This window comes from Varroa jacobsoni, unplaced genomic scaffold (assembly GCF_002532875.2).
Source record: "Varroa jacobsoni isolate VJ856 unplaced genomic scaffold, vjacob_1.0 contig02316, whole genome shotgun sequence".
Taxonomy (NCBI): Eukaryota; Metazoa; Arthropoda; class Arachnida; order Mesostigmata; family Varroidae; genus Varroa; species Varroa jacobsoni.
This window is the reverse complement of record NW_019214796.1, coordinates 15,159-40,058: the sequence shown is the minus strand read 5'-3', so window position 1 is coordinate 40,058 and position 24,900 is coordinate 15,159. Positions and strand designations below refer to the sequence as shown.

At 41.4% G+C, this 24,900-nt stretch overlaps 1 protein-coding gene and 1 long non-coding RNA gene across 2 annotated transcripts; both read right to left on the bottom strand.

Moving 5' to 3' along the window:
* Window positions 1–7,573: 7,573 nt before the first annotated feature.
* LOC147751858 (uncharacterized) lies at window positions 7,574–8,944 on the bottom strand. Its single transcript, XR_015315745.1, has 2 exons — window positions 8,860–8,944; window positions 7,574–8,550 (listed from the first exon to the last, which is right to left on the bottom strand). It is a non-coding gene; the product is annotated as an uncharacterized LOC147751858 (long non-coding RNA).
* A 7,460-nt stretch (window positions 8,945–16,404) lies between these two features.
* Window positions 16,405–17,981, bottom strand: LOC111272461 (crustacean hyperglycemic hormones). The gene is made up of 2 exons (XM_022853917.2): window positions 17,881–17,981; window positions 16,405–17,227 (listed from the first exon to the last, which is right to left on the bottom strand). Exon 2 carries the CDS (start codon window positions 17,225–17,227, stop codon window positions 16,823–16,825), a length of 405 nt encoding a protein of 134 aa, XP_022709652.1. The 5' UTR covers window positions 17,881–17,981; the 3' UTR covers window positions 16,405–16,822.
* Window positions 17,982–24,900: the final 6,919 nt, after the last annotated feature.

The window sequence follows — 24,900 nt, the reverse complement described above, 5'->3', positions numbered from 1 at the left end:
TTCAGATCGACGCATGGGCTTCTACCACTGTTGCAACCACCAGTGGTGAGGCTGCTGCCGGTACGCTGACTTTTGCGATTTGCGGAACAGGCCGGTTGCTTCCGACCCCTAGGTGCACGCGTCGCCGGTGATTGTTGACTCTTGCTGATGCCGCGTCGCGCTGCTGCCCACTGTTATCACTGATCCAAATTCGAAATATCTGCCATCCCCTGTAGGCCACTTCGTAGTTGTGCTGCTCAATATACGGCTCACTTTTTCCTAGCTGGTTCTTATATGTCCACTACGATAATGGATGGCGCAGGCATCAACCGGCAATCACGACCCTACACGCCGACAGCAACTATACTCCCACTACACTTCACCGCGAAATTTTGAAATTTCCCAACATCACTGCGAAATATGCCACCCACGCGCACACACATATACACGCGCACACACATATACACATGCACATACATATATACATGATTATTCGTCATTTCCATGACGCTTGTGCTTTCTCTATTATTTTTGTTATACTTTGAATAAATTACCCTCCCACTCACTGCTTAGTCTATTTTGCAATGTTGATGATGATCATTTCCATTTTATATTGCAAGAGCCAGCGCAATACGCACAGACGTGCAGCGAATATCACGTTTTTTTTTCCTTTAGTCTCTCCAGTCGCGTTATTTTTTTTTCTAAATTCATTTAGGTATCGAGTCACTGTCTATGAGCTTCATTGGCTTTGTCGTGTTTTTGTTTACCTTTTACCTTTTTTCCTCGACCGTCCGCCTTCGGCTTCCATTGTTTTCTCTACATCTGGTAAGTTAAACCCCTCGCGTGCGTACATGCGAACGCACGCGTATTATACGTTGATCGTCAATGATATTACCCCCGCCACGAAACGAGTTTCTATGGTTTTGCAGAAGCGAAGCGGGTGGGTGTCTAAGCGTCCATTCGTTGACGTTCGTTTGTGCCTCGTATGATAATAGTCTGACCTCCTCCGGTCACACGGTGGTGCTATTGGGCTCGCGATTCGCGTGCGCCTCGTGCGTCTTGCGTCGCTTTTGCTGGCGTTGGCGTCGTTGACGCTTTCGGTAATGGCTGTAGCAGAGTCAGCAAGCGAGCGGAGAACGCTACTAATAGCGAATGTCTGACGTCGCTACGACAGGCCAAAAACAGCTCCGGTCACTTTGGCTTCTGACGCAACTACCTTCCGCCAATGTTTGGATCGGTTTTCGGTGGTGACGCACCACCCAGATTTGTCGAAAGCAGCGTTTGAGGTGCCCAAAGAGCTGGCAAGCCCAGAGCAACAGCCGACCTTTGAAAAAAGAAAAGAAGCGAGAAGAATAACACCTGAAATTTGTGGGCAGCAGCAGCAGCTCCCGACTGTCGAGAAGCCGGCAAGACAACATACGAATGAAAGACGTCCAGCAGATGTATGTGATTTAGAACAATATACACGATATATGCTTGTTTCGATACTGACTTGCACTCAACGAGAGAACAGTGTAACGCTCTATTTAGGTCTACAGGCATGCAGGACAGGTAAGGTATAGTATTACGCCAGACAGGTCTATCATTTCTGTTGCTAGCTGCTCAAGTATGTAGCAAGCGATATGATGAGATCTTTTAATTTTATTAAATTTATGTAAGTGTATATTTATTTATATAAAACCTAGCGTTCCGAGTCGCTATAAGTGTATGTATTTCAAATGTTTAAAATGCTATAATGATAAATCATGGTTTTTCATCTACAAGCACTTATATATGTGTCTTTTTTATATCCGATCACCTAGACCATATATTTAAAACTGTATATTATCATTTATTTGTGACGTATTTTATTATCCACTCAGGGTAACGTTCTTCGCATAACCATTTTTGGGTAACAGTTAACGTTTTATAATTGCTGGGGAAGTGCTGCCGATGAAGTTTACTGTCAAATCCAATTAATTCAAGTGGTGATAGCTAAGTACATCTAACGGTGCCTAGGTCCTAAGAGACCCTCTGGTGACTTAGTGGGTGAAGTATTTGCCTTTTAGTATTAAGGATACGTTGTGTCCAGTGTTCGAACTCGGGAGTAGAAACACTTCGTTTCGGAACCAGCGGTCTGATGGAACGTCTTACGGCGATACCGGACGTAAAACTCGAACAACTGAGAGATCCTGAGAGTCTAGCGAATCCCCCAGCTCACAGATAAAGCAATCAGCTTTATCTGATACGCCGAAAGTGCTTCCGATCACTTTCAATGAAAAGTGTAGTTTCTATCGACAAGCGCCGTTGTCAATGTCGTATTTGCGCAACGCATCCTATAGGCCGTCTTCGCAAACGATTTTCCTTCCTCGAAATTAGAAGGCTCTGCGTGCTGGAAACTCTTACCCTGATTTTATACTTCTTTTGAGGGCCGTCAGACAGCTTGGACGTGAGCAAAAATTTAGCCTTCACTGATAGCCATGATTTGGCTGTAAAGGCGCGCGTAACAATGCCATCATCTTCATTTAGAAGATTTTTTCCTCAAAAACGAGTCCAATCAGGTAAAGAAGTCGCATTGGACTTATTATGCATATTTACTATTGCATTACAAGAATATAGTGCCGTACTATAGTATCGCGATATGACGACATCGTGCCTTTTATAGGTTTGTCGTGTGCGCGAAAGCTCGACGATTCTTCTTGATGGTGCGCTTTACCAAGCAGCACAATGAACGATTATCCCGGTCACCCTTGCATACGCGTGTATATGAGTACGTCACCGATGATATCGACGGTGTTACTGCTGTTCGACATTCCACAAGCTTGCCCATATCATTTTATGGCTCATATCGATTCCGTTGTACAAACAATGCCTGCGAACGCACGATGGACTCTGGTTTAAGCCAATACAACTCCTGATCGCAACGCAGTACGGCTAGGAGGCCGAAGTGCTTGCTGGCTGGAGTGGTGCCTATAGAAGAAACGGCGGTATGAGCATAGGGGGCTGGATAAGGGGCAGCTGAACGATAGAGAGCCAGAAGGGATACAACGAAATGTAGCAGAATGATCATTGGTCAACTGGTCAATGGGATGGTACATCGGATAACGCGGATCGCTTGTTTCTTTTTTATCTTCCTCGTTGTTGTCTTTTTTCACGTTACGCATAAGTGCGGCACCTAGCTATGTCGGCAGCGTCAATGGCCGGTCACAGCAGCGGCAGCAGTGTTAACACCGTTATCGCAGTGTGTTTCAGTGGTGAGTGATCCTTGGCACTTTTGGTTGGGCGCGGCCGACTGGCCTGAGCAACAAACCGGTAACGGGTGTAGACCAGCCAGCTTTAAAAAAGGACAGCTATTTTTGCGACAGGCTCGATGGTCCGAACCATTCGAGAGCTTTCGTTAACGATCGGTAACACAGTTAGTCAACTGAAGCCAGCGAGGCCATTGGGGGAGCGAGGGTGCGTCGACCTAGCAGTCATTGGGAAGATAGACAGCGAGACAGAGAAAAAGAGCAAATGGATATAAGAAATGACAGATTTTTGAATGACTGACACCAGTTAGAGGTGAATGGTTACAACAACCGCATTGCATACCGGTACCGAAATGTAGTGTTGACATTGCAATAGTCACTGTTCGTAAATCTGCGAAGATGTACGCACCACTTTACGACACGAATATATATATCCATCCACACATTACAAACACTAATGCAACCAAATGGAGAAGAAGGAGCTAATTAAAGAAGTACGTTGCTTGGCACTAGGCCAAAGCGTTCTATCGAGGCTACTTCGGCCCTCCTGTGATTAACTAGTCGGCATATTGTCAACCTACCTATCCCCAGCGCGCTGAAAAGTAAGTGCAGTTGGCGACGCACCAGGCAACAGGAAGACTGTGACGGGGCGTAGGCCCAGACCGTTGTCAGTACTATGGGTACCACCATATAGCAGTAAGTTCGGGCGGCCTATAAAAAGACAGCTGTGAAATAAATCGGTTGTATGGGGCAGATACACGAGGGCTAAAAATAAAGTCAAATGTTACTATTGTAAGGTAGGGAGCGCACATAACAGCGGCGAAGATCAGAGAATTTAGAGAAACTCACGCGCACTATCTATGTGCGTATGTGCATGCATACATTAGGGCGCAGGTGGACATATTTCCGTACCAATACGAAACGCTGGCAGGTTTCTACTATAGCAGATAGTTGCGCGCACCGTTTGTTGGCCGCAAAGCTTATTTACTGCGCTCATACACGTAATCAAAACAACAGTAGAAGCAAAGAAAAAAGTATGGCCAGCATTAGGACAACTAGAATACATTTGCTACATTTTAGACAGCTGGTGGCAAAGGTTCTAGTTAGATCTAGCACCTCGTATCAACGGGTCACCCGGCATTTGTTCGAGGTTTGACACTCGGCCAAATAATACTTCAGTACAATGGCTATTAAAGGTAAGCCAAGCCTTATTGTGTTGAAATGGGGTGCATCTAATCAGATTCAAGCAGCTGCTAAGACAGACGATGAAAGAAGAGCCACATTGTGAGATCGGTTAGCAAACTCAGTAAATGAAGGTAAACAGAGTAACAAAACAGTTGAATATGTTTAAAATAGTTGTTCTCCCATGATCATTCGAAGCTGAAACCTCTATGGCAAGAAAGGAGTGTGAACTTACATAATCGTCAAAGTTCAATTAATATGAAAATGTCTAAAAACGCTGTTAAAGTTTTGCCGAAATTAGCATTATGGAAGATTTAAAAAGGTAACTTAAGTTATTTCTAAGCGATAGTAGGAGATTTAGTAAACCTCTGGATCAATGAACAACAACAACAACGGTCAAGTGCAAGTCCACTATGAGCAATCTGAAGCAGGCAAAAAAAGTACTACATTTGGTAACTTCTCCTTTACAGGATCAAGGTGTGTCTACGCTTAGATACGAACCTTGGTTAGTACGCAGATTGGAAAGCTTCAATGGACATCACGGAGATGTTTTTTCTCTTATTCGAAGTACCAGTCTCGAGTGCAGCAAATCACAACGAATTTCACATGCAGTCAATAACAATTGGGCAACGGCTAACTTGAACTTACGTTTCATCATACTCACAGGTGCATGAAGAAAGTCTCGTCTACTGTAAAATAGTATTATATATAACACGTATTGTTAGACTCAGAAAGTGAATACATACATAAAATGAAGATAAAGAAGTACTTTTCTTGGCATCCGCTGACACCTTTTTTGACCTTAGTCTAAAAATTAGTTACTCATGGCTCACTTCGAACTAGGACACTGCCTTTGAAAGATATGACCCTTATCTTGCTATCTCTGCTCTTCATATCGCAGCTTTTCGACAGTCGGATAGAATAGTTTATTCCCGGGGTCTCGATATTTCTTTCACTTGTTTATCTTAAAGCACTCTATCTCCGCAAGAACCGCCTGCGGTGGTTCCTGTCAATACGTTTCGCAGCGCAGCCAACATTATGGGGTTCTACGCCCGCGTCTGGGATGTGAACGCGCGTACCCGAGCCGGATCGAACGAACGCGGTGGTATCAGTGATAATGAACAAACCTTGATTTAGTTACCCATATTGCAACTATAGTGCAACGTGACATGGACTTGTTCCGGAAGCTCACACCAATGGCAATTTAGTTACGGCTTATTTTGACGGGTGCAATAGCCCCCCTTCCGTATGAACATTTAATTGTTTCCAAACAGTAGTAAGAAACCGGTCATCCCAACTGTATAAACATGACTTTCCTTTGTATGAGACTTAACTGTCATTTTACAAGACTTCGATATCATAACATATTCCTTTTTCTGCACAGCTTATCTGTGAAACGGTCCGCTCATATTTCGACTCTTTCAACCAAGGGAAAAGGAAACATATCATAGGATATGATCGATGTTACGTCTCTCATACAGGCGACTGACTTTTGTATGGCCCGAAGGTTAACAAGTTGTATCGGAAAACTATTTCTATCTGTGCTCACGTAAATACGTATGAGCGTATTTGATATCTAATCACATGTAGCCACTATCGGCTTCCGTATAGTCCATTTGGGAAGATTATCCGTTGTTTCGACACTGGGGAACGTTTAAAATAAGCAAACCACAGATCTGTGTTGTATGAAGGTGACTAGGAGTTCTTGCAAAGGAGCCTGTACGTCTTAACAATGAAAGTAGATGGGTTTGAGAATTAGATCTTAACGATCCGGGAGTCATTTCGACAAAAAATAAAGTGGCAAATGAAAGGGGTAATAAAATGCTAATTGATATAAACAGGTCGCATTTTTTTTTTTATTAGTTGTCTATTAACCATATTCGTTATATTCTGAGCGAGCATTAGTTAGGCGTCCTTACAAACTGCGACTGCACGCATTTTTTTCAACGGTACAATCCTGAACGAAGCATCTTTGGGTCTTTCAATAGTGTCACATTTGTATTCAAGTTTATATTGACGTTTCGTATCTTTAGGTTTCTATGAATAGCTTATATCTACATCGATCCATAACTATAAGCGCTACACGTGCGTCCCTTTTAGGGGCCACAGGTAAGATGTGGATCCTACCTAGCTCTGCTCTACCAACTCTCATAGGTTCCCCATTTGTTTTCTCTGGAAATAGCCAAACAGATGAAAAAAGCAAAAAAAAAAAAACATTTTACACGAATTTGCCTATTATTCCGTGTACCATATGGATTGCGATTTAGCTACACCGCAACAGAACGCTGTGCATAATCGCACAATGACATATGTTTTTATCCATCTTTTAACGGCACATTGGCCACTGTAATAACTGTACCGCCGACCCAATTCGCCCGATCGGTTTCGCCGATATTGGCAACTTTGCGCCAGACCTAGCGGGTCTCTAATTTTCGCTAATCAAATGGCATATCGCATCGCGTGACGTTTTCCTAGTTCAACACTATTTCTAACCTTAACTGTGTCCAGTGAAGAGAAGTTCCCGTGTGAAGAAGGAGACGTGAGATCCTAGCGAGATATCAGTGGCCTTAATGGGCACCGCGCACATCTGCCTTCCAGTTGATACTTCTGCAGATATCGTAAACAACGGCCAGCTTTGGAGCAGTGTGAAAACTGTGAGACTCTCCAATAAATTGTACCTTGTGAAGTATAGTCATTCGGACCGCATATTGCAGCTAAACACACATAAATGCTTGTAAACCATGTCGGCCGTTGGCCGGCTTGAAGTCTGGGACAGACTGGCCCAGACCGATGTCGGGATTACAGCAGGCCTTCGGTGACTCACAGGAGATCTTCCGCATCAGTTTTTCAACAGCTTGAGCGATTGAAGATAGTGGTCAGATGAGATTCGACGAAAATGTCACGACGTAATCACCGGACACGTGTTCCTACAACTAACTATCTGTATTGTCATTGATAGATGTCCATTAGAAACGGTCCCCTAGAAATATCTACCTAAAATAGCTTTTGGGGTAATTTTCTTGGAGCTAACAGCATAGATATCGTGCAGTCTACGATTCGCTGCAGTACAGATTCACATTAGCATTAGAGATTGTGCATGTCTCAAACTTTGAGCTGTTTCGTACGTTTCCGAACGGCAGTACTGCCTAAAATTGCCAATAGTCCTAAAGAATGAAATCCGGTAATTGAAGCGCTAATTCAAAAATTTTATTCGGTATAGTCTGTGATCATCCGAAGCGATTTGTGTTATACGCGTTCACACGTCTGTGGCTATCGATAATCATTCAGCACCTAAAATATCTAGGCTTGCACGGCATAAGGCATAGACGCGGATTCGACACTCCGGCCGGGTGCATGATAAACAATGAATGCACGTTACATATTGTGGCCTTGCCCTGTTTGTCTCGGAAAGGCAATCGGGTAACAGCTTAATTCAGAGCTTTGATCAGGTAGTGTTCGAGAGCTACGCTGCCCTGCCCCCCGTGGCCACAACGAAACTGAAACGTGAAATGTTTAAAAATATACACCAGATAGCGTCTGTGTCACGTTTACATTAGCTTTCTTTTACGCATCTGCATAAGGATGGCATCATTTTGGCATCCTTTTCCTATTTATCCCATAAGCCGTTAGCTTATCCAACATTGTCATCAAGATGAGTGACAGTCTATTGGTGTATAAAATGCTCTCGTTATATCGACTTCGGTTTTAGGCCTTTGTCAACGGGTTTAATTTGCCTACTGAACACTGTCGAATCTGGCACTGTCGGAGTTTGTTTTTGCAGTTATTCTTAGCCAGACAACTCTCCTACCATCTGGTTTATTTCGTCGGTGTTAGCCATCGACGCGGTGAGGCAGTCTCGGAAGATTTCATTTCGGTAACATTCGGAGTGGCAGCCATCTTGTATGAATTCCCTCATTGACGGAAACATTTCGGCGCATTCTCGGCATACGCGGTCCAGCCGATGCACGAGAGAGTCAAAATGAGGTGCATACGATCCACGGCAATTGGCCTCGAGAAAAGGACGTTTTCGCAGTTGTAAAAGCCTTTTACCAACAGTGTCATTAGGCACGGGGGAGCCTTGACAGGAAGAAATTAGCTGGCACGCGAAGGCAACAAAGGCCAACACCAACGCAGCCAGAACGCTTCCACGGAGCGCCCACATCTACGAAAAAAAAAACCATGATTGTTATTACTGAAGCCTGTGACTCGCTAAACTATATAGCGCGCTTCTATTTGATGGACAGTTCAAGTAATTGCGTGGCGTAGTAACTACTCTTTACACATGTCCATTCAGATATACGTGCATCGATTTTCGTAAAATAGATACATTATATGCAGGGAACATATGAATTAGTCCGAAACCAATAGGGGTTCACATGAGGCAGGTAAGAAACATGAACAATTACGCCACATCCATGAACCAAAGCACGGGTACGATGATTTGTGCTTAAGAAGAACGGCAAGAACTCACCGGATCAGTAGAACTCCGTTCTAAATGAGGAACAGACTTCAATAGTTTGCAGCACAATAGAGAAGGTTATGAATAATCTTCTACTTCTGAGCGGTTCTTATATACGATGCCTCTACGTAGTGCCTCCAGCGTCCCTGAAGGAAAGGACATAACGTGCTAACTAACTGTTGATAGGTTTGATTGAGTATTAGTCGCACTCAGCAAACACTTCCCAGGGGAATATCAATGACGTCCCCACCATCTCAACGTGTATCTGAGGTAGGAAAGGGTTCGCTCTTAAATTTGTTGGGGTGGTCAAACGTAATAAGGCACGCTGACCGATTCGGCGCCTGCACGTCGAAGCAAACCAACAGCGAAGTACTAGTAACATCTGATATTAAGCTGAATGTTTACGCCAAATTGTCCTTAAATATAGCATCTCATTGTAGTTGATTAACTGATAGCTGATACTGGCACACTGATAGAGATATACGTACACCATCTGGCTATTTAAATTTCTTTTTTTAGCTAAGGCTGAAGCATCCTGCCACCATCGTCTTGGCAAAAACTTTTTTGATTAGATCACAGGTAGACACTACAGCTATAGTTATGTTGATCAACTGTGTCGTGAGAAATGATATTAAGAACTTCAGTAATTATGAAAACCAATGGCATGAAAAAATGGTCTATATTATTATATTGTGCCTGCATTGAATTTACCAACACAACTTCTACAACCAAATGGGATTCTCACACACGGATCCAGACGTTACAGAAAAATATTTTCATATATGGATCTATACGCTGAACTTTTGCTAAGAATGTTATGAAACATGTCACGGTCACGTTTTTTTTTGTCGTACTATGCTGTCCATAGTACTTAATTAGAGTAAGATACACAATAAATCATCTTGGCCTCGTGTGCCAATGAAACCGAGCGTACGCCCCCTACGTCTTCCGTACTAGTGAAGCTCAAATGGTTTTTGGTAGGACTTTTTCAGGATGTCGAAGTACTCGATATCAAGGGCCGGCCGAGAATCGAGACCCTATGTTTGTTAATATGTATTTATACTGGCAGTTTACCAATCCTAGCCTTCAATATCGCCAGAATTTGATACCGATCAGACTTTGTTACGTTCATATGAACCATTGTCAGCTTATGCCGCCTATGAAACACGTACTGAAAATTTCACCCGGTATTGTAATATAGTATTTACAGATAGCAAATGCTATGTCAGCAATACTGCTCGTCCTGAGATGCTCATGAGTTACCCGCAATTTACCTTTTTTTTTTTTAATTTGACTATTTCTCGAGGACAACGTCGATTTGTCTAGGCCCAGTAGATTCAGTGAGCGATTCTTATCTGTTATCAAACCTGCTCGATTTGCTCTAGCTCTTCCAGATATGTTTTTTTGCATTATTACGTGCAAATTAGCACGTTATTGTGTTAACGGTATCAGCAGTCTTCTAATTGATGGGCTTGTATTAGCTTGGGGAAGTAAAGTTCTATTAATTCAAATTACAGTACTATGAAAGTTAGACTTCAACGACCTCGACCTCTATAGTTATAATTCAACATGCGTACGGGAATAACGTGTGTGCCACTCGATTAAGTTCGAAATTGTATAAAAACAATTGCCACTTCATTATTTCCCTTCGAATAGCCTCAATGTAGGTGTATCTAATTGGTGTTTAATCTCCAGCTGAGTTCCTGCTTTGTTAACTAGCCCGACGAAGAATTTTTCCGTTCTGTCTGACTTATAGCTTATATAATGTACTCTGGTAAAGATTCAGCTTCAGCCGTAGTAAATTCTAGTGAAATTAAAACGAGAAAATTCGCGAAAACAGGATTTGCAGTGACGCCTGTTTTATATACATCAATACGATTATTGACATTATAATTAAATCGACTACACAGTACAAACGGTATAAATATATATATGTGTATTATACAAGGCTTATATATATATATATATATATATAAGCTTTGACGGAACCTAAACCGCTGCGACGATGCAGGCAATGAATTATGCACTGTCATTAAAAAATAAAACAAATTTGTGAATTTGATTCTGTCTCGTAACATGAACATGATATTTCATCTTGTAACAACTGCAAAACTTCAACGTAATTTCCGCAATGACTAGGGAAAAGCATCCCAAGTATAGGAAGATCTCCTCCTATTTGTCTATGAAATTCTAACTGAGATATCAAGCGAAAATTTCAGGCGGCTCACGTTCGAAGTGTAAATGTCTACTTACTAAGGACAAACATCTTAGAGCACATGGTGGTTAAGGGGTTGAGCTTTACATCGCACATCAAAGTGGCGATTTTCGATGAGGGATGCATCGTGCTTATTTTTTGCACGTATGCAAAAAAACGTTTTAGCTTAAACAAAGCTAAAGCTTTTTTTGAATGAAAAAAAATAGTATAGACATAAAGGAAACATGTCTTTGACGATATTATAGAAGGATCCACATAGCATTGCCCGAGCCAGGACCATACCGTGAGTTAAAAAGCTAGGTGTAATACGAAAATCAACGAGATGAAGTATGGTAGCTTATTACTAGTTTACAGCATGCCCTATAAGGAAAATAGGTTTAAAAATAAATTTCCACGTGGATCAAAGGGTATAGCCCTGACCGTTATCGGCTAAAACGCACAATAGGTTACGCCACATATAAGAAATATACGTAAAAGTTGTATTTAGATGATTAGGTGTTTCGGTGCTTTGATAGATACCTCAGAGAAAACAATAAATATAAACAGTTTTAATTGAAAAGAAATTGCTTGGCAAGCAATTTCTTTTCAATCTATTGTATGCATCCGATTTGACCCCCGGTTAACTTTCAAAATGTATTCCTTTCTTTGCAAAATGTCTACGAGCTTTGATCGGAAGACGCCTGGTTTACCCAACAAATCAAAGTGGAGCGCTTTTTTGATCTTTGATAGATTTTTGAGTTTGAATGTTTCCAGTTTGCTAGAATAATGAACAACCGTAGGCGTCTACGTAGCACGCTTGTTTACGTTCCTCACTATCGATTAGATTAACACTTCTACAGTAGATGGATTTCCACGAAATTTTAACGTTGCTTCCGACGCCCAGAACTCATAGGTTACACGTCTTGCAATACAGCATTAGACCTGGTACCATCCTGCATTACGTAGGCTGTACATGATCGTTTGTGCATAATCCCATTCATTCCTACCAAACCTAAGGCTTTGCGCCATATTGATTCATTCAATACCGGCAACCTTTCATGTAAAAGATACAGCTTTGAAGGACCGCGATCTCGATCTCAACCATCACTTTGCGAATGCACCGGTCTAAGTTCTGCTTAACTTAAAGACAATGGACATGCTCGAGTTCCCGCAGTCATTAGGACTTCCTGAACCAGTTGTGCTACATGGTCTAAACCAACGATGCGATCCATGCGGACATTACTTATAATATCTGTGAGAATGTTTGTTTTTTTTTGTTTATTCACAGAACGGCAAAATTCGATACATCTGTTAACATTTTGTTAGAATTTTCATGTATTTTCGTAGAACGGAGTGTACGTCTTGGGCGCTGTCAGCCTGCATAGATAAGCAAGCCATCATCACGACGACAGGCTACCAAATTCAGTAGCTAGCACGACTGATATACCGCCAACAGGAAACAACTAGGGCTTAACAATGTGTGTGTGTGTGTGTGTGCTGCCAATATTTATATGAGCAGATTCCACTGCATTCTTCTGTTGTGAGTCTGCTGCTAGAGGTCGTCATATTTAACTTTCAGGTATACCTTGTCTATGATAGAAGCTCTAAAGAAGAAGATAAACTTGATACCATATCAGACCCAGCTTCCAGATGGATACTAACTACTTCCAGATGGATAATCCACATTAGCACAAGCTGATATTATGCATACCATTATATATATTCTCGTTCCCTTATATAAGGTATTTTCTTAAATAATACACCTTTTTGCGTCTACGAATATAAAAAAATGGTACATTATTCCGCAATCAAGCGAATAAGTTCGGATCCAATTTTCCTTACTTATGAACTTATTGTTGAAGGTATTATGGTTTAAGAAACCGAATCAAGGACCGAATTGTTACGGGAGCAACTGTGGAGGCCGAAACGCATTGTTTATTACTCAGACCAATAAGGGTCAACATCCTGGCCTTAGCGATTTTCTGCGGCCACAAAGCCGTTTTTATCGTGTAACGAATGCAGTAGATGCATAGAGTCTCTGTCTCATCACGTTAAAGTTAGGCGTAACAGTATGTTTCCTAATAACTAGTCGAATGTTACTGACCTCCAAAAGAAGTCTAAAACTATACTCGTCTATTTTATTATTCAACTGGACGGTCACGTGGTTATTTGCGCGCCGCTGGATTACTGAAAATACTCGACTGATGTACATAAAAAGGTGTTTCCACCGAACATATATTTTTCAACGTTATGTTCCGTTGTTTCGACAATCGTTGGCTCACCTTTGACGTCTGTTTATTTTATATAATATTACGTACGATAAGCAGATACATCGACAACTTAAGCTAAACCCAGCCCATTGCCGAAAGTTCCCAGAATATAAGTACCGTAGACTGCGGCACTATATAAAAACAAACTAATTTATCTTAGAGCTTCAAAATCTAGTGCGATTGTGTTTATTCAAGCAATGAAAAATTCTCGCCCAGGATCCACCCAGACGAAAACACACGTTGAGTATTCTTCTCTAGAGACGGCCATGCACGGGTATACAAACTTCCATGGACAACGACAAAATATCGCTCCATATCGGAGAACCGCTCCGTGCTTTTTTTATTAGCCAGACTAAACATATTCGAGATAGATCCAAAGGCCATATCGGACCCTGTGGACGGTTCCTGTAAATATGATTTCCGGAACATGGATTAAGGTCAAGGCAATGCCATTGTTGTTTAACAATACACAATAGTAACATGCTCGCTAGCAGAGTGACTTGTTTTGAACGTCAGGTAGGGCACTGGCTTCTCGAGGCTATTATACTGAGAGGCTCAAACCTCAGTCGTATCACAGAGCCTTCACCATCGTCCTAGCTACTCCCTTATTCCCTTATATCAGGAGCTTACGTCCATCTGTTATCAATGTCCATGTTCGATATTTGGACGTATCTTGGATGCAATTCTAGGCGGCCAACCACAGCAACGAGAGGTCGACGCAGAGGCAAGATAATAATAAATGGTATGCTTCATAGTGTATACTATGTATGGCTATTCGATTGTAAACATTCGTGCTACGAAATGGAATGAAATTTTACAAGAACCTGCCTTTCAATGTCTAAAGCTATAAAAAAAAAAAAAAACTGTCGATCAACCAACAAAGTGAAAGTCGCTTGTACCTCGAAGTTGTAATGAACAATATGCGATCCTGTACAAGACAAGTACTCCAATACAATTTAAATCGGCGACAAACTTACAACGCTAGTAACTTCGTAGCCGTACACAATGCGAAGTTTGATTTGACTGAATTAACGTGTCAAAAAGAAGTTCGCGCAACCTTCACCGGCCCGCTGCCCATCTGGCAACACGAACTTAGGTTACAAGTTCAATTGGCTGCCAGCTAAGGCCCGAACGTACAGCCATCCAGCGTTTGATATATTTTCTAGAATATTGCCTCCTAATATATAAACATCACTATCGGATACGGCGTTGTTATACTTACTTACTTCTTAATAATCATAGATACTTGTCTGATGCTAAAGAAAAACCTAACGAGCTTATACAGGAATATATAGAATACAATAAGCGATGCTGGTTATACGTGCCTCCGGTCCATTTCCCCACAATGAGCTAGCTATAGGGCCATATCATTTCGATCATATAGATCGAACGCAGAACGAGCTAAAATCTATGGAAATACAAAGATATTCCTGCAATGTTGCAGTTATAAAACATTATATTGTATTACTTTTTTATTATATGGATTAGGTCATATGTGAAAGAGTACAGTTATTGTCGGTTATACCGACGGCGAGAACTGGCGTTAGAAGTTAAATAACGTGAAGAAGATCTTGCCGTTGATTCAAAACTTCAATCAGCCATCAATTGCTAGGATAAATTTGTTTTATAGTAACAGATAACCAATCGCTGGGACAATTAGAAGCACGTATGCGCATTTCTCACGACCGAGCAATAGTACCCCGATTATATATATATATATAATACCCCGATAGATGCGTCTGCCTGATGCAATAAAGTCTTGCAGGAGCATCCTCCTTCTAGCGGGAAAAGGAATCTGCGCTCGAGAAAAGTAGTAATTCAATTAATGAAAGTCTCTATCGTAGCGAATAGTTGAACGATTGCTTGTAGTCAAGTGTTCGGGCGCGTCGTTTACCATGCACATTATACACGTAGGACAGAAAACGCCGTGTCTAGACTGAAAGGTCTTTTTTTTTTTGATTATCCGGAATAGTTCAGGACAGAATAGTATCCTGATCGTAGAAATAGTTTTGGGGTGAAAGAAGGCATTTGATAGGTGGATTTTGTCTTCTACCACAGTGGATTTTCTAACAATATAAGCCTTTGCAGTGTGCGCACCTAAGACATCCTCTGTGTTATGAAACTGCTTAACCTAATGAACACGATCTTGTGTGTATTTGCCGAACTCATACTGGTCATTACGCGATACCGTGTGAGTCGTCAAGCGAGACCGGTCGACGGTTCAGTAAAGCATCGATATATGTTATATCAAAAAAAAAAAAAACTCTTACGCTGGAGTTTATTTGAAACATTTTCTCTTCTCGATCTGACGCTTAACTTGAAGCGACCTACAGTTTTTGCATTTTGCGTTTCGTCGGCTGCAAAAGTGCCTACGCTGACCGTTGCCATTATAGAACCTCGAAATGTATGTCTTCTCAATCGTTTTTGCTTCATTCCTTTCCCAATGAAGAACGATTTTCTGCGTGAAATTGACCATGTTTTGTTCGAACGTTCAGGTTCTAGCACGCTCCTCATGTAAGACCTGGCGTACGATACCAGCTTTGCTACCGTTTCACCTATCGCCGACACAACTTATTCAACTAAAGTTGCGCTAATGATCCGCGCTGAAATCATCCTCTCCTTATTGACGCAAAGTAACTTTATACTTAATCTTCTATTTGCTTTGATGCAACGATCCTGAATGGTCTGATATGATATCTGACCAAAAAGAACGCACGATCTCCAGCGATGGCTGTGAAGTTACGCAAGGTTTAGTTACGATTTAGCTGCCCGAATAATTCACGGCGCCATATGATAAATCGTGAAACTTGTTTGCCTCAAACAATAGTAATGATGGGCGTTCTGTGAGTTCTGGCACATATTTAACAATGTGTAACAATTATATTACCTCATCTCTATTTGGGTCCCTAATGTTTGAAGCTATGCGCTCAGCAGTGGCCGCACTCTGGCGATAAACGTTACTTCGCCTATATAAATTAATGTTAAATCAAAATTAGCTCCATGGTCTTGGTCTACCCCAGATCTTTCTAAGGGTTTCAGATATTGGCAAATGTCAAATGCTGCTACATTAAGTACAATGACCAATCACGACCGTATGCTGTCATATAACTAATATCTGCTTTATTTTTATTGAATTGATGCCTTATATCATCGTATCAGGATAATGCGTACAATTCAGCTGGGAATGCTGAAAAACAATGTACTGTGATTCGTATAGAATAAGCCTCGAACACTGTCTAAAAATTAACTTCACGCTACTTCTAGCTTACTTTTAGAAGTTTTAATATGACGCATCTTTACGCAACTAACAATCTCATTCAATGATGCCATAGGTTGTGTTCGCTTGGGAACGTTATGTTGACACTTCATTTATTCATTCATTAGCATTACTCGACACTTATTTACTGGGAGATCAAATAGAGTGTCTTCATTGTCCTTCACAGATTCAGTTTTCAATTCGTCTTCAATTGAAATCCGGGCTGAGTTCCCGAGAAGTTTTCTCAAGATGCCATTATTTCCTTCTGCCGGACAGCTGACCGATCATATTGGAGATCTCATCGAGCTGATGGAGTTGCATCGTCGCCGAAACGCAATCTTGGAACACGCGATTACGGAAGCATTCTGAGGTGCAATTGCGGCTAATGAAGTCCCGCATGCCGGGGTACATATCGGCGCACTCCTTACAGATGTTGTGCATTCGGTTTAGGTAGCCGTAGAAGTGCGGGGCATATGGGCCCCGACAATCTGCATCGAGAAATAGACGCTTATGCAGGACCATGGTGCCCGTGGCGCCAGCGAAACCACCCAGAGGTTCGAATCCGGCAAGACTTTGCGTTCGTACACCCCGAAGCTGAGAGGATGCAACAAGCGCCACTAGCAAAGGCCATGCCGATAATTTCTCATACGAGCGCCCCATCTGTAAAATAACGAATAGATTATTTCCACCCTTCCATCAATAGACATGTTCTTTTGAACGTGAGCAGATGGCACGGTGAAGTTTAAGAAACCGTTGAGGGTTGAAGATGATTTTTTCAGCAGCGCGTGACTGTTGTTTTCACTGAATGGCATTGTAGCACAGTTGACTCGATATAAACAGCGCATCAGTCAATAGACACTAGACGCAACCGAATGTCTACTAATATTGTAATACCTAAATAATGAAGCAGAACGACATCTTAATCAGTTTATATTAATAACATAAACAATGGTTAATATTGTGCCGTTTCACAATGGCAGCAAGGCCGCCAAGTACAGGAAACCCCCTAAATATAAACAACGACCCGTGAGAGAGCAACTCGCATGAATATGCACACTAAGCTGAGGATGACTTCTTTCTCGAGCAAATGGGTCTAACGATAACCGGGCTTATCACGGTAACCCAGCTCTTCGTATATCTTCAAAGTGATTCATTACAACTTTCACATAGGTGAACTAGTCAGGTCCAAAGCGAACAGTCAGATTTAAAACATTTACAAATAATCTATGTAAGAGCTGTATATCTCATCGATTCGTCTTTGTAGCTGACTATAGACGTGACATTTGCCATGCACCACTGGTAACATCACTTGCCTTAACACAGTCCACACTTTGATATGGCACTAAATATCGAGCTAGCGAAAGTGTAGCCTCGGTCTCTTCTCTGATTCGACTTCATAGCCGGGCTTATATATGCGAATACATGATACGGTCAGTCAATTTTAGTCCCGGTTTGGCTATAATTGAGACCCGGGTCAATCATGCGTAGGAGACGTTGAGTGGACCTTGTCAAAGTATGGGTTCTTGTCTCGCAGCATTTGTTCGTCGTGTTGTTGCCTTTAAGGTCAGCATCACAGAACGTCGTGGCAACGTGATATAGCAGCGAAGTTAATATCACGCACAACTTCAGTTCACCCTCAGACAACTTGGGTAATACTATAACGAGCAACTTCACTTTCCATTACTTCTTCACTTTCATATTGCTGGGTTGGCTGTCTAATGCCATTCAACTAATAATAAGTGACCCACTTCGATCGCAGTTTCTACTACCCCCCCCCCCTCTCTCTCTCTCTCCCCTAAACACGTGTGTGTGTGTGTGTGTCTGTCTGTGTGTGTGTGTGTAAAGATTACTCATTTTATGACGAATGGTTTAACCGATGTTACCAGTGTGGGTAAATCGTTCCACACTAATATTTTGGTACCGTGAAATTATGAGTATAGTTGTAATGTAATTGTTCTTTCCTATATACTGGTATATTTAATCAATACGTACTGTAACATATTGAGCGGCGTTAGCTAGTCACAGTATCTCTTTAGTGCGGATTAATAAATGAGGAAAATGTGCTTTCGTTTGGCAAGAAAAAAAACTTCGTTAGCGATTGAAGTAGACGTTGCGTGATTTCTCAGCTTAATCTTTTTAGTCAATTTTCATTAGATTGTGCCTTACGTCGGCATTTTACCTCACTGTTGAACACTTCACTCATGAACTGTTTATTTATATTGGCAAATTTTTTTTTGCTGTAAAACAACAGGGGGCCTAAGGTTGATCTATATTTGGAATCGCTAGTACATAGGGCACGAATAGACCCGTTCTCTATGGAATCGAAGCTACTGAATAGTTAAATCTTTTATTGTTATAACTGGAGAGCTATCCTCGTATAACGATTAGAAGGATTTGTTAGAGGGCAGTCGTAATGATAACCTTCTAGTTATGGTCTGTTCGTACACATTGGCCGTCTTCAATTTGCCACCTATTTCAGTAATTGGTAGAAGGAAAAAGCTGCATAAATGGCATTAACAGATCAACGCTCAACACAATCACTTTTTCCATTCATTTGCCTACTGTGAACACTCAATAATTATTTTAGTTCTTTGTGACCAGTTCACGTTTGTCTGAAATTCGGGTCTTGCCAATAACTTGTAAGGACCTCTTGCGTCAGTACCTGATAATTTCTAAGGTACTTATTCTTAACCTCAGCAAACGAGTCCAGCAACATGAATAGTGTCATTAGCAAGATTTAATTTAATTTTAAGGCCATTAGAAGTTGACGAGCGCGTTAGGTACCCAAAGGTCGTCCTAGATTATTAGAACTAGATCGACCGTACGACGCCAAGTTTCACCTAATCGTGACCTACACGTAACAATCAGCCGCTACCCAGGTCTTCGCTATGCTCTTCACTTTTATTGCAACCTTTTGAAGTCTCAGCAATTGTTGGCTTCGAAATGCATGGGCGGCAAATCAATTTGTTCTGCGCAAAATTGAAAACAACTGTTCAAAATATAGAGGCTGAATAAGGAAGCAGCCACATCAGTATTAATCGTGTCCATCTATCAGGCCACCTGGCCTGTTGGAGAAATGGGCTTATTACCTTCAAGAGTAAACGTCGAAGAGGGCTAATATGTTTAGATAGAAACATAGTTACAGTAAGTTCACACAAGGTACAGCAAGATCAAAAAGTGCAAATTGAGGTCGTCAGATCGAGTAATGTTATTAGACTTGATAGCAGGGTGAATGGGAACTGAATCCTGACTTGCTTAATCTATTATGGTACGACGGGCATTATCAAGCAAAAACGATCTGCGTATGCAATACTCCGAATAATTCTAGGTCTATTTTGCCGAGTAAAGGCTGGCTGTTCCCGATATGGTCTAGGGTTCGCCACAACCCTGATTGAGGGCCTCTGGAGAAACGCACACAGTGTCGAGAACCCCATACACTTCTTACAGCGAAGAATTCTTGCAAATGCTACTTAGTAACGTCTCCTCTTCTAGTAGCTTTTGCCCATTCTTCCATATTCGGCAGGAGCATCAGTATGATGTTTCGCTTCAACATAGAAACAGCAGGCGCAGTATTATTACCTGTAATAAGGCCACATTTGAAGAGATTGGATCTGTCGCCACCCAAACTCACCTGAATAGTCGGGAATGACTTGAGAGATCCCCGTGACTAGAGACTTATGTGGCAAACCCTCGTTGTGAAAGCTTCCCAATACACTTCTAAGCTAATGTAATGGTTTCATTATGGAACCAGTCCTGAATATGTAAGATAATCAATATCCATCATTTAAAGCAACCATTAAAAGTAAGGAATAGACCTAATGATCACGCTTTAAGCATACTGAATAATGCAGCATAAAATTATAAAGTATAGAGCTCGGGTACATTGAGTTGGAAATAAGATAGTTAGAACCTTTTTTCGAACGTGTAAAACATATAGTGTCTCCATTTGTGAACATTAAACAATAATTTAAAGGTACATGATTATGATGTTCCTAATGATAAGCGTATCCTCTAGTCGAACGGAAGGGTTTTTCATCTATATTCTATCCAGCAAACATTCAGTGCCCTTATGCCATCTCAGTAAGATTAAAATCAGGAAAATGAGTTTACATTAATCTCATTTTTGTCCTAATTTTTAACTAAATTTTCACGTTCGGCCTATCTAGTATCAATTAATGTTATTACTTTTTTAGAATTGATCGATTCGTATCAATTTTTGTCGAAAGTACCGCAACGTTATGAGCCTACCTGTCGTCCTTAAGTCCGCTTAAATTAATGTCTGCACTTGACTTCGTCTGCAGAAACCGCTTCAGAATTCGAAAACAGTTATTAGTTATCTATGCGATCGGCTAGTTCCCGTTTCCTTTTTCCTTCGGCTTCAGTGCACTTTGGACGGCGTTAGCGGTCTTGTACTTGATTACTATGGGTATCCTTCACAAATCAAACACAGCCATTCAAGAACGGGCTTTTGCTTGTGGAATTCATTTTTTATCGTTACAAGATTTGGGGAGTCGCTCGTCAATTGTCTAACACATGCAGACACATCGTTCCAAATAGTCCATGTAGAATCTAAGTTTAAGATGTACTCATCTCGCCTTGTTATAACTCCTCTAATTGCACATTGTAGAAGGATAAGCTAGAGTAGACTAGTGCTGCAGTTACGCTATCAAAAACCACTGTTAAACAATCTTTTCATCATATCGATCAGCACTACGTAGTTACTCAAAGTTAGTTTTCTTTTCCCTCTAGTACCTTATTTTACCTTAGCAAAAAGCATTCCCTTAAATGGACCTTCTACTTAAGGTAGATGGAAGATTTATTCAATTTCACTGAAGCCTAAAGCAGGCCAAATTGAATGATGTCGTTGCAAGACGACCCTCGCAGAATCGCAATGTTTCAAATTTTTGATGCAGAAAAAAGAAGCGCGCTCAAGTTGTCAGCGATCGGGGCGCTCAACCCCTTCTATTTCTATCCCGGCCATTTCTAAAATCTGCGTAACTTAGCGATTATAACATATATTGTTGCCAAATACAACAACGTGTATTTTGGCACGAACCCTTTTTAGGCGTTAGCTTTTAAGCAGACAACTGTTATATTGTTTGTTCTTATCTAGTAGATTAACAATTCGTGTACTTGTTAATTCAGCAATGCTAAACTCCTACATCAGTCTGGCCTGAACTAAGTTAGGAATAATTATTATAAACAGAAGGACCAAATATGCAACCAAACGGGGTGGTAAGCGCCGTATTTATGCGGTAACCTCCACGTCTTATTGTAGAAACAGCAAAACATTACCGTCAAGGCAAGGCACAACTGCTAGAAGTTGCAAATACTATTCTAGATAACAATATCTTGAGAAGGTATGACATCGACCGAAATTAAGGTGTAGCATTAAATCTAATGTTAAAGTGAGTCCACTTATTGCTGAAATAGATGAGAATCCTGATCGTATTTCCTATAGAATCAATATAGACGACACTAGGGTGACGGTCGAGATCGAGCCGGAATTTTGTGACAATATGACGATGTATGCTCGGTGGCTTTTGCAAATGATCCCGGAACATCGATTCTAAATCTCGACGAATGGCCGCTTCCGATATGAAGTGTCTCCTGTTTGGGAACTTGTTCGAAGAACAGAAAAGGAAGCTAACTAGCCACTGCGTCTGCGAGTTTCTGCAAAGCGCGTGTCCACGATGGAACCCGGCAGTAGCGTCGATATAAAGTAAGGCGTCACTATACCAAAAGCAGGAAAGCTGGATTTCAGTATTGAAATACGCTACGTGGTCCTATCTACTCACAACGACCATCGAAATCCTATGCTTTGCTTAGGCAACTGGCAGTAAATGTTTTCCGGTAACGCATTCGTTACTCGAAATTTCAACTTTATTAATTATCATTACTATTATATTATTATAAAATATATTAAATTTGTTTAAATGCAAGAAACCGTTATAGTTTGATTAGCACGTCACCTATTGTCATGATCCCTAATCGCAGACGCTTTTGCACCAAGACTGCTTGTGTTTATTGATGACTGACTCCCAGCTGTCGGCCTAATTATTGTGCAACAAACAACAATAATAATTTAACTTATCGATTCTCATTTGTTGTTGGGAAGGGTGCGTCTACGCATGCACAGCGAAGGGTGCATTTTTTTTAGTACACGGAATAAAAATACCCAAAGGCTGTAATGTCAGCAAGTTCTACCGCCACAAAGATAAAACAGAGTTATACTATTGACTGTCTAACTTGCAAGCTCACAGGACAATCTGAAAGCTTTCCGATCCTTACCCAGGAAGATTAACGCGACCAAAGTAAACAAAGCGAATTCTCCAACGTGTCGACAACAAACAGCAGATGAACTTTCTTCAGTGGAAAGTTGTGTACGTGTTCATGAAATTCTACGAGCAAAAACCGACCTCTAATCAAATGGTGATCTATTTTGTCTCTTCCTTCGGTCATATCTTTCCGTGTTGATCTATCTAGAGACGGAAGGAGTGTGAAAGGTATCATTGACAGCCAGACTTGAATAAACAACTCATTGTGCCAGTTATTTTTTGCCACTTCTAAATCTTTTTTTTCCCCCCTACTCGACTGTCCTCCTTTGGCCTGCGTAGCCTCGACGATAGGCGTACCTACGTTTCGTCGAAGGAAAACACGGGTTTGGCTTGTACTGACTGTTTCCCCGCTGAGATGGTGGTTAAAGTTTGGTAAAACGGCTTGTCTATCTTGTAGCTAGCTCCTGGTTGGGTCTACGCGTTTTATTCTTTCTCCGGGTGCGTTAATTTTCATCTGCTCCGTCTTACACTCGGAAGGACATAGCAGTTTGTTCTGTGTGGAGGCTTGCTACGCACGAAGCCCTCATTGCTTCTCTTTTTAGCTAAGTTCATTTAGCATACGGCTCGTAAGATTCGTAAAGCTAAGAATTTTTGATGCGGCGATCAATGCATGTGGTCCCCCAGTAGAGCAGTGCTCTGTGCTCACAGCGTCGCTGCTATTCTAACCACCCGATCCATTCGAGTGACATGATGAGCGACGCTCTCGTTCAAGTGAGATGCGAACTTTTATATATATATATATATATACTGAAAGAAGTGGAAAAAGATATCCACGAGAAGGTACAACGAGCGACTACTGGGTATTATTAGAATACTATGGATAATCCTAAATAAAACAACGAGCAAATCGGGCATGACCACATGTTCTAAATGGGGTCCGTTCGCGAATGTTGGACCTGTCTACTCTTTGTAGGTCGTTAAAGATCGTGAGGATTTATTCGGTTTGACTCTAATAAGATTGTGACTTTCTGGTACAGTACACATCGAAATACGAGGTCTTCATAAACGCTGTGGTGATTTTGACCAACAACAAGGGCTAACGCATACGAGCGTGTATACAAGAGCTGCAGCTCGCGAGTTTTAAACAACAACGTTACAACTAATTAGGAAATAAAAGATCAATCTGTGATATTTTAGTTTGGTCAAGGCCGAATCGTTGTAAATCATTGTTGGCTCTTAAAAAAGCTTAAGCCTACCTTTGCAGAATAATAATAAAAAAAAAGAAAAGCACGATTATAATAATGCATTATTATAATCATCTTTTGTCTTTTTCAGCATTTGAATCAGCTGTATCTCTATTGGTGTACAATCGCAGACCAATTTCAACGTGACCCTTCACGCGTAGGTATGACAAAGCCCCACCGCTCTGAATGTGTAGCGCCTCCCGGGCTTCCTTGTGGTGAATCCAACAGTGAGAAAGAAAGGAACCGTTCCAGGAAATCGAGTCCTAAAGCTTGATGAAGTTTGAGCTAGTTGTTTCGTTCGTACAAACAAGTTCCTCTATCGAGCTGATGTCAATTCTAGTAAACAACTCGAAATTGTCAATATAAACTACTAGTCATGTAGTTCGCTGGTAGTCGTACCGTTTAGGTGAGATCGAAGGCAGGAACAGGCGGGGTTTACCACAAACTAAGACAACAACGCGATCGGTTGAGGCAGATTTCGTTTGGTAGCAAAAGGAAGGTTACAAGGTTGTCAGGCGATAGAACTGTTTTTACCACGCCGATCTCAGTGTGAGATCTACGTTATTCAAGCCTGCGAGCTGATGGAGCATACTGTCAACAGCTCCGACCCGCGGTAACTCAGCGCTAGCCCTGATCTTTCGAACACGTTTTAGCATATGAGGCTTTTGCCCCGTCTCCAGACAGTTCGTCTATCGTCAGTGTCTAACATATGGACCGTAATCCACAGAAAGCCGTGACTAAATATTGTACATCAACACTTTACTGCCACCTCCCTGAGGCAAGCTTACAACAAAAAAAAAACACGATATAC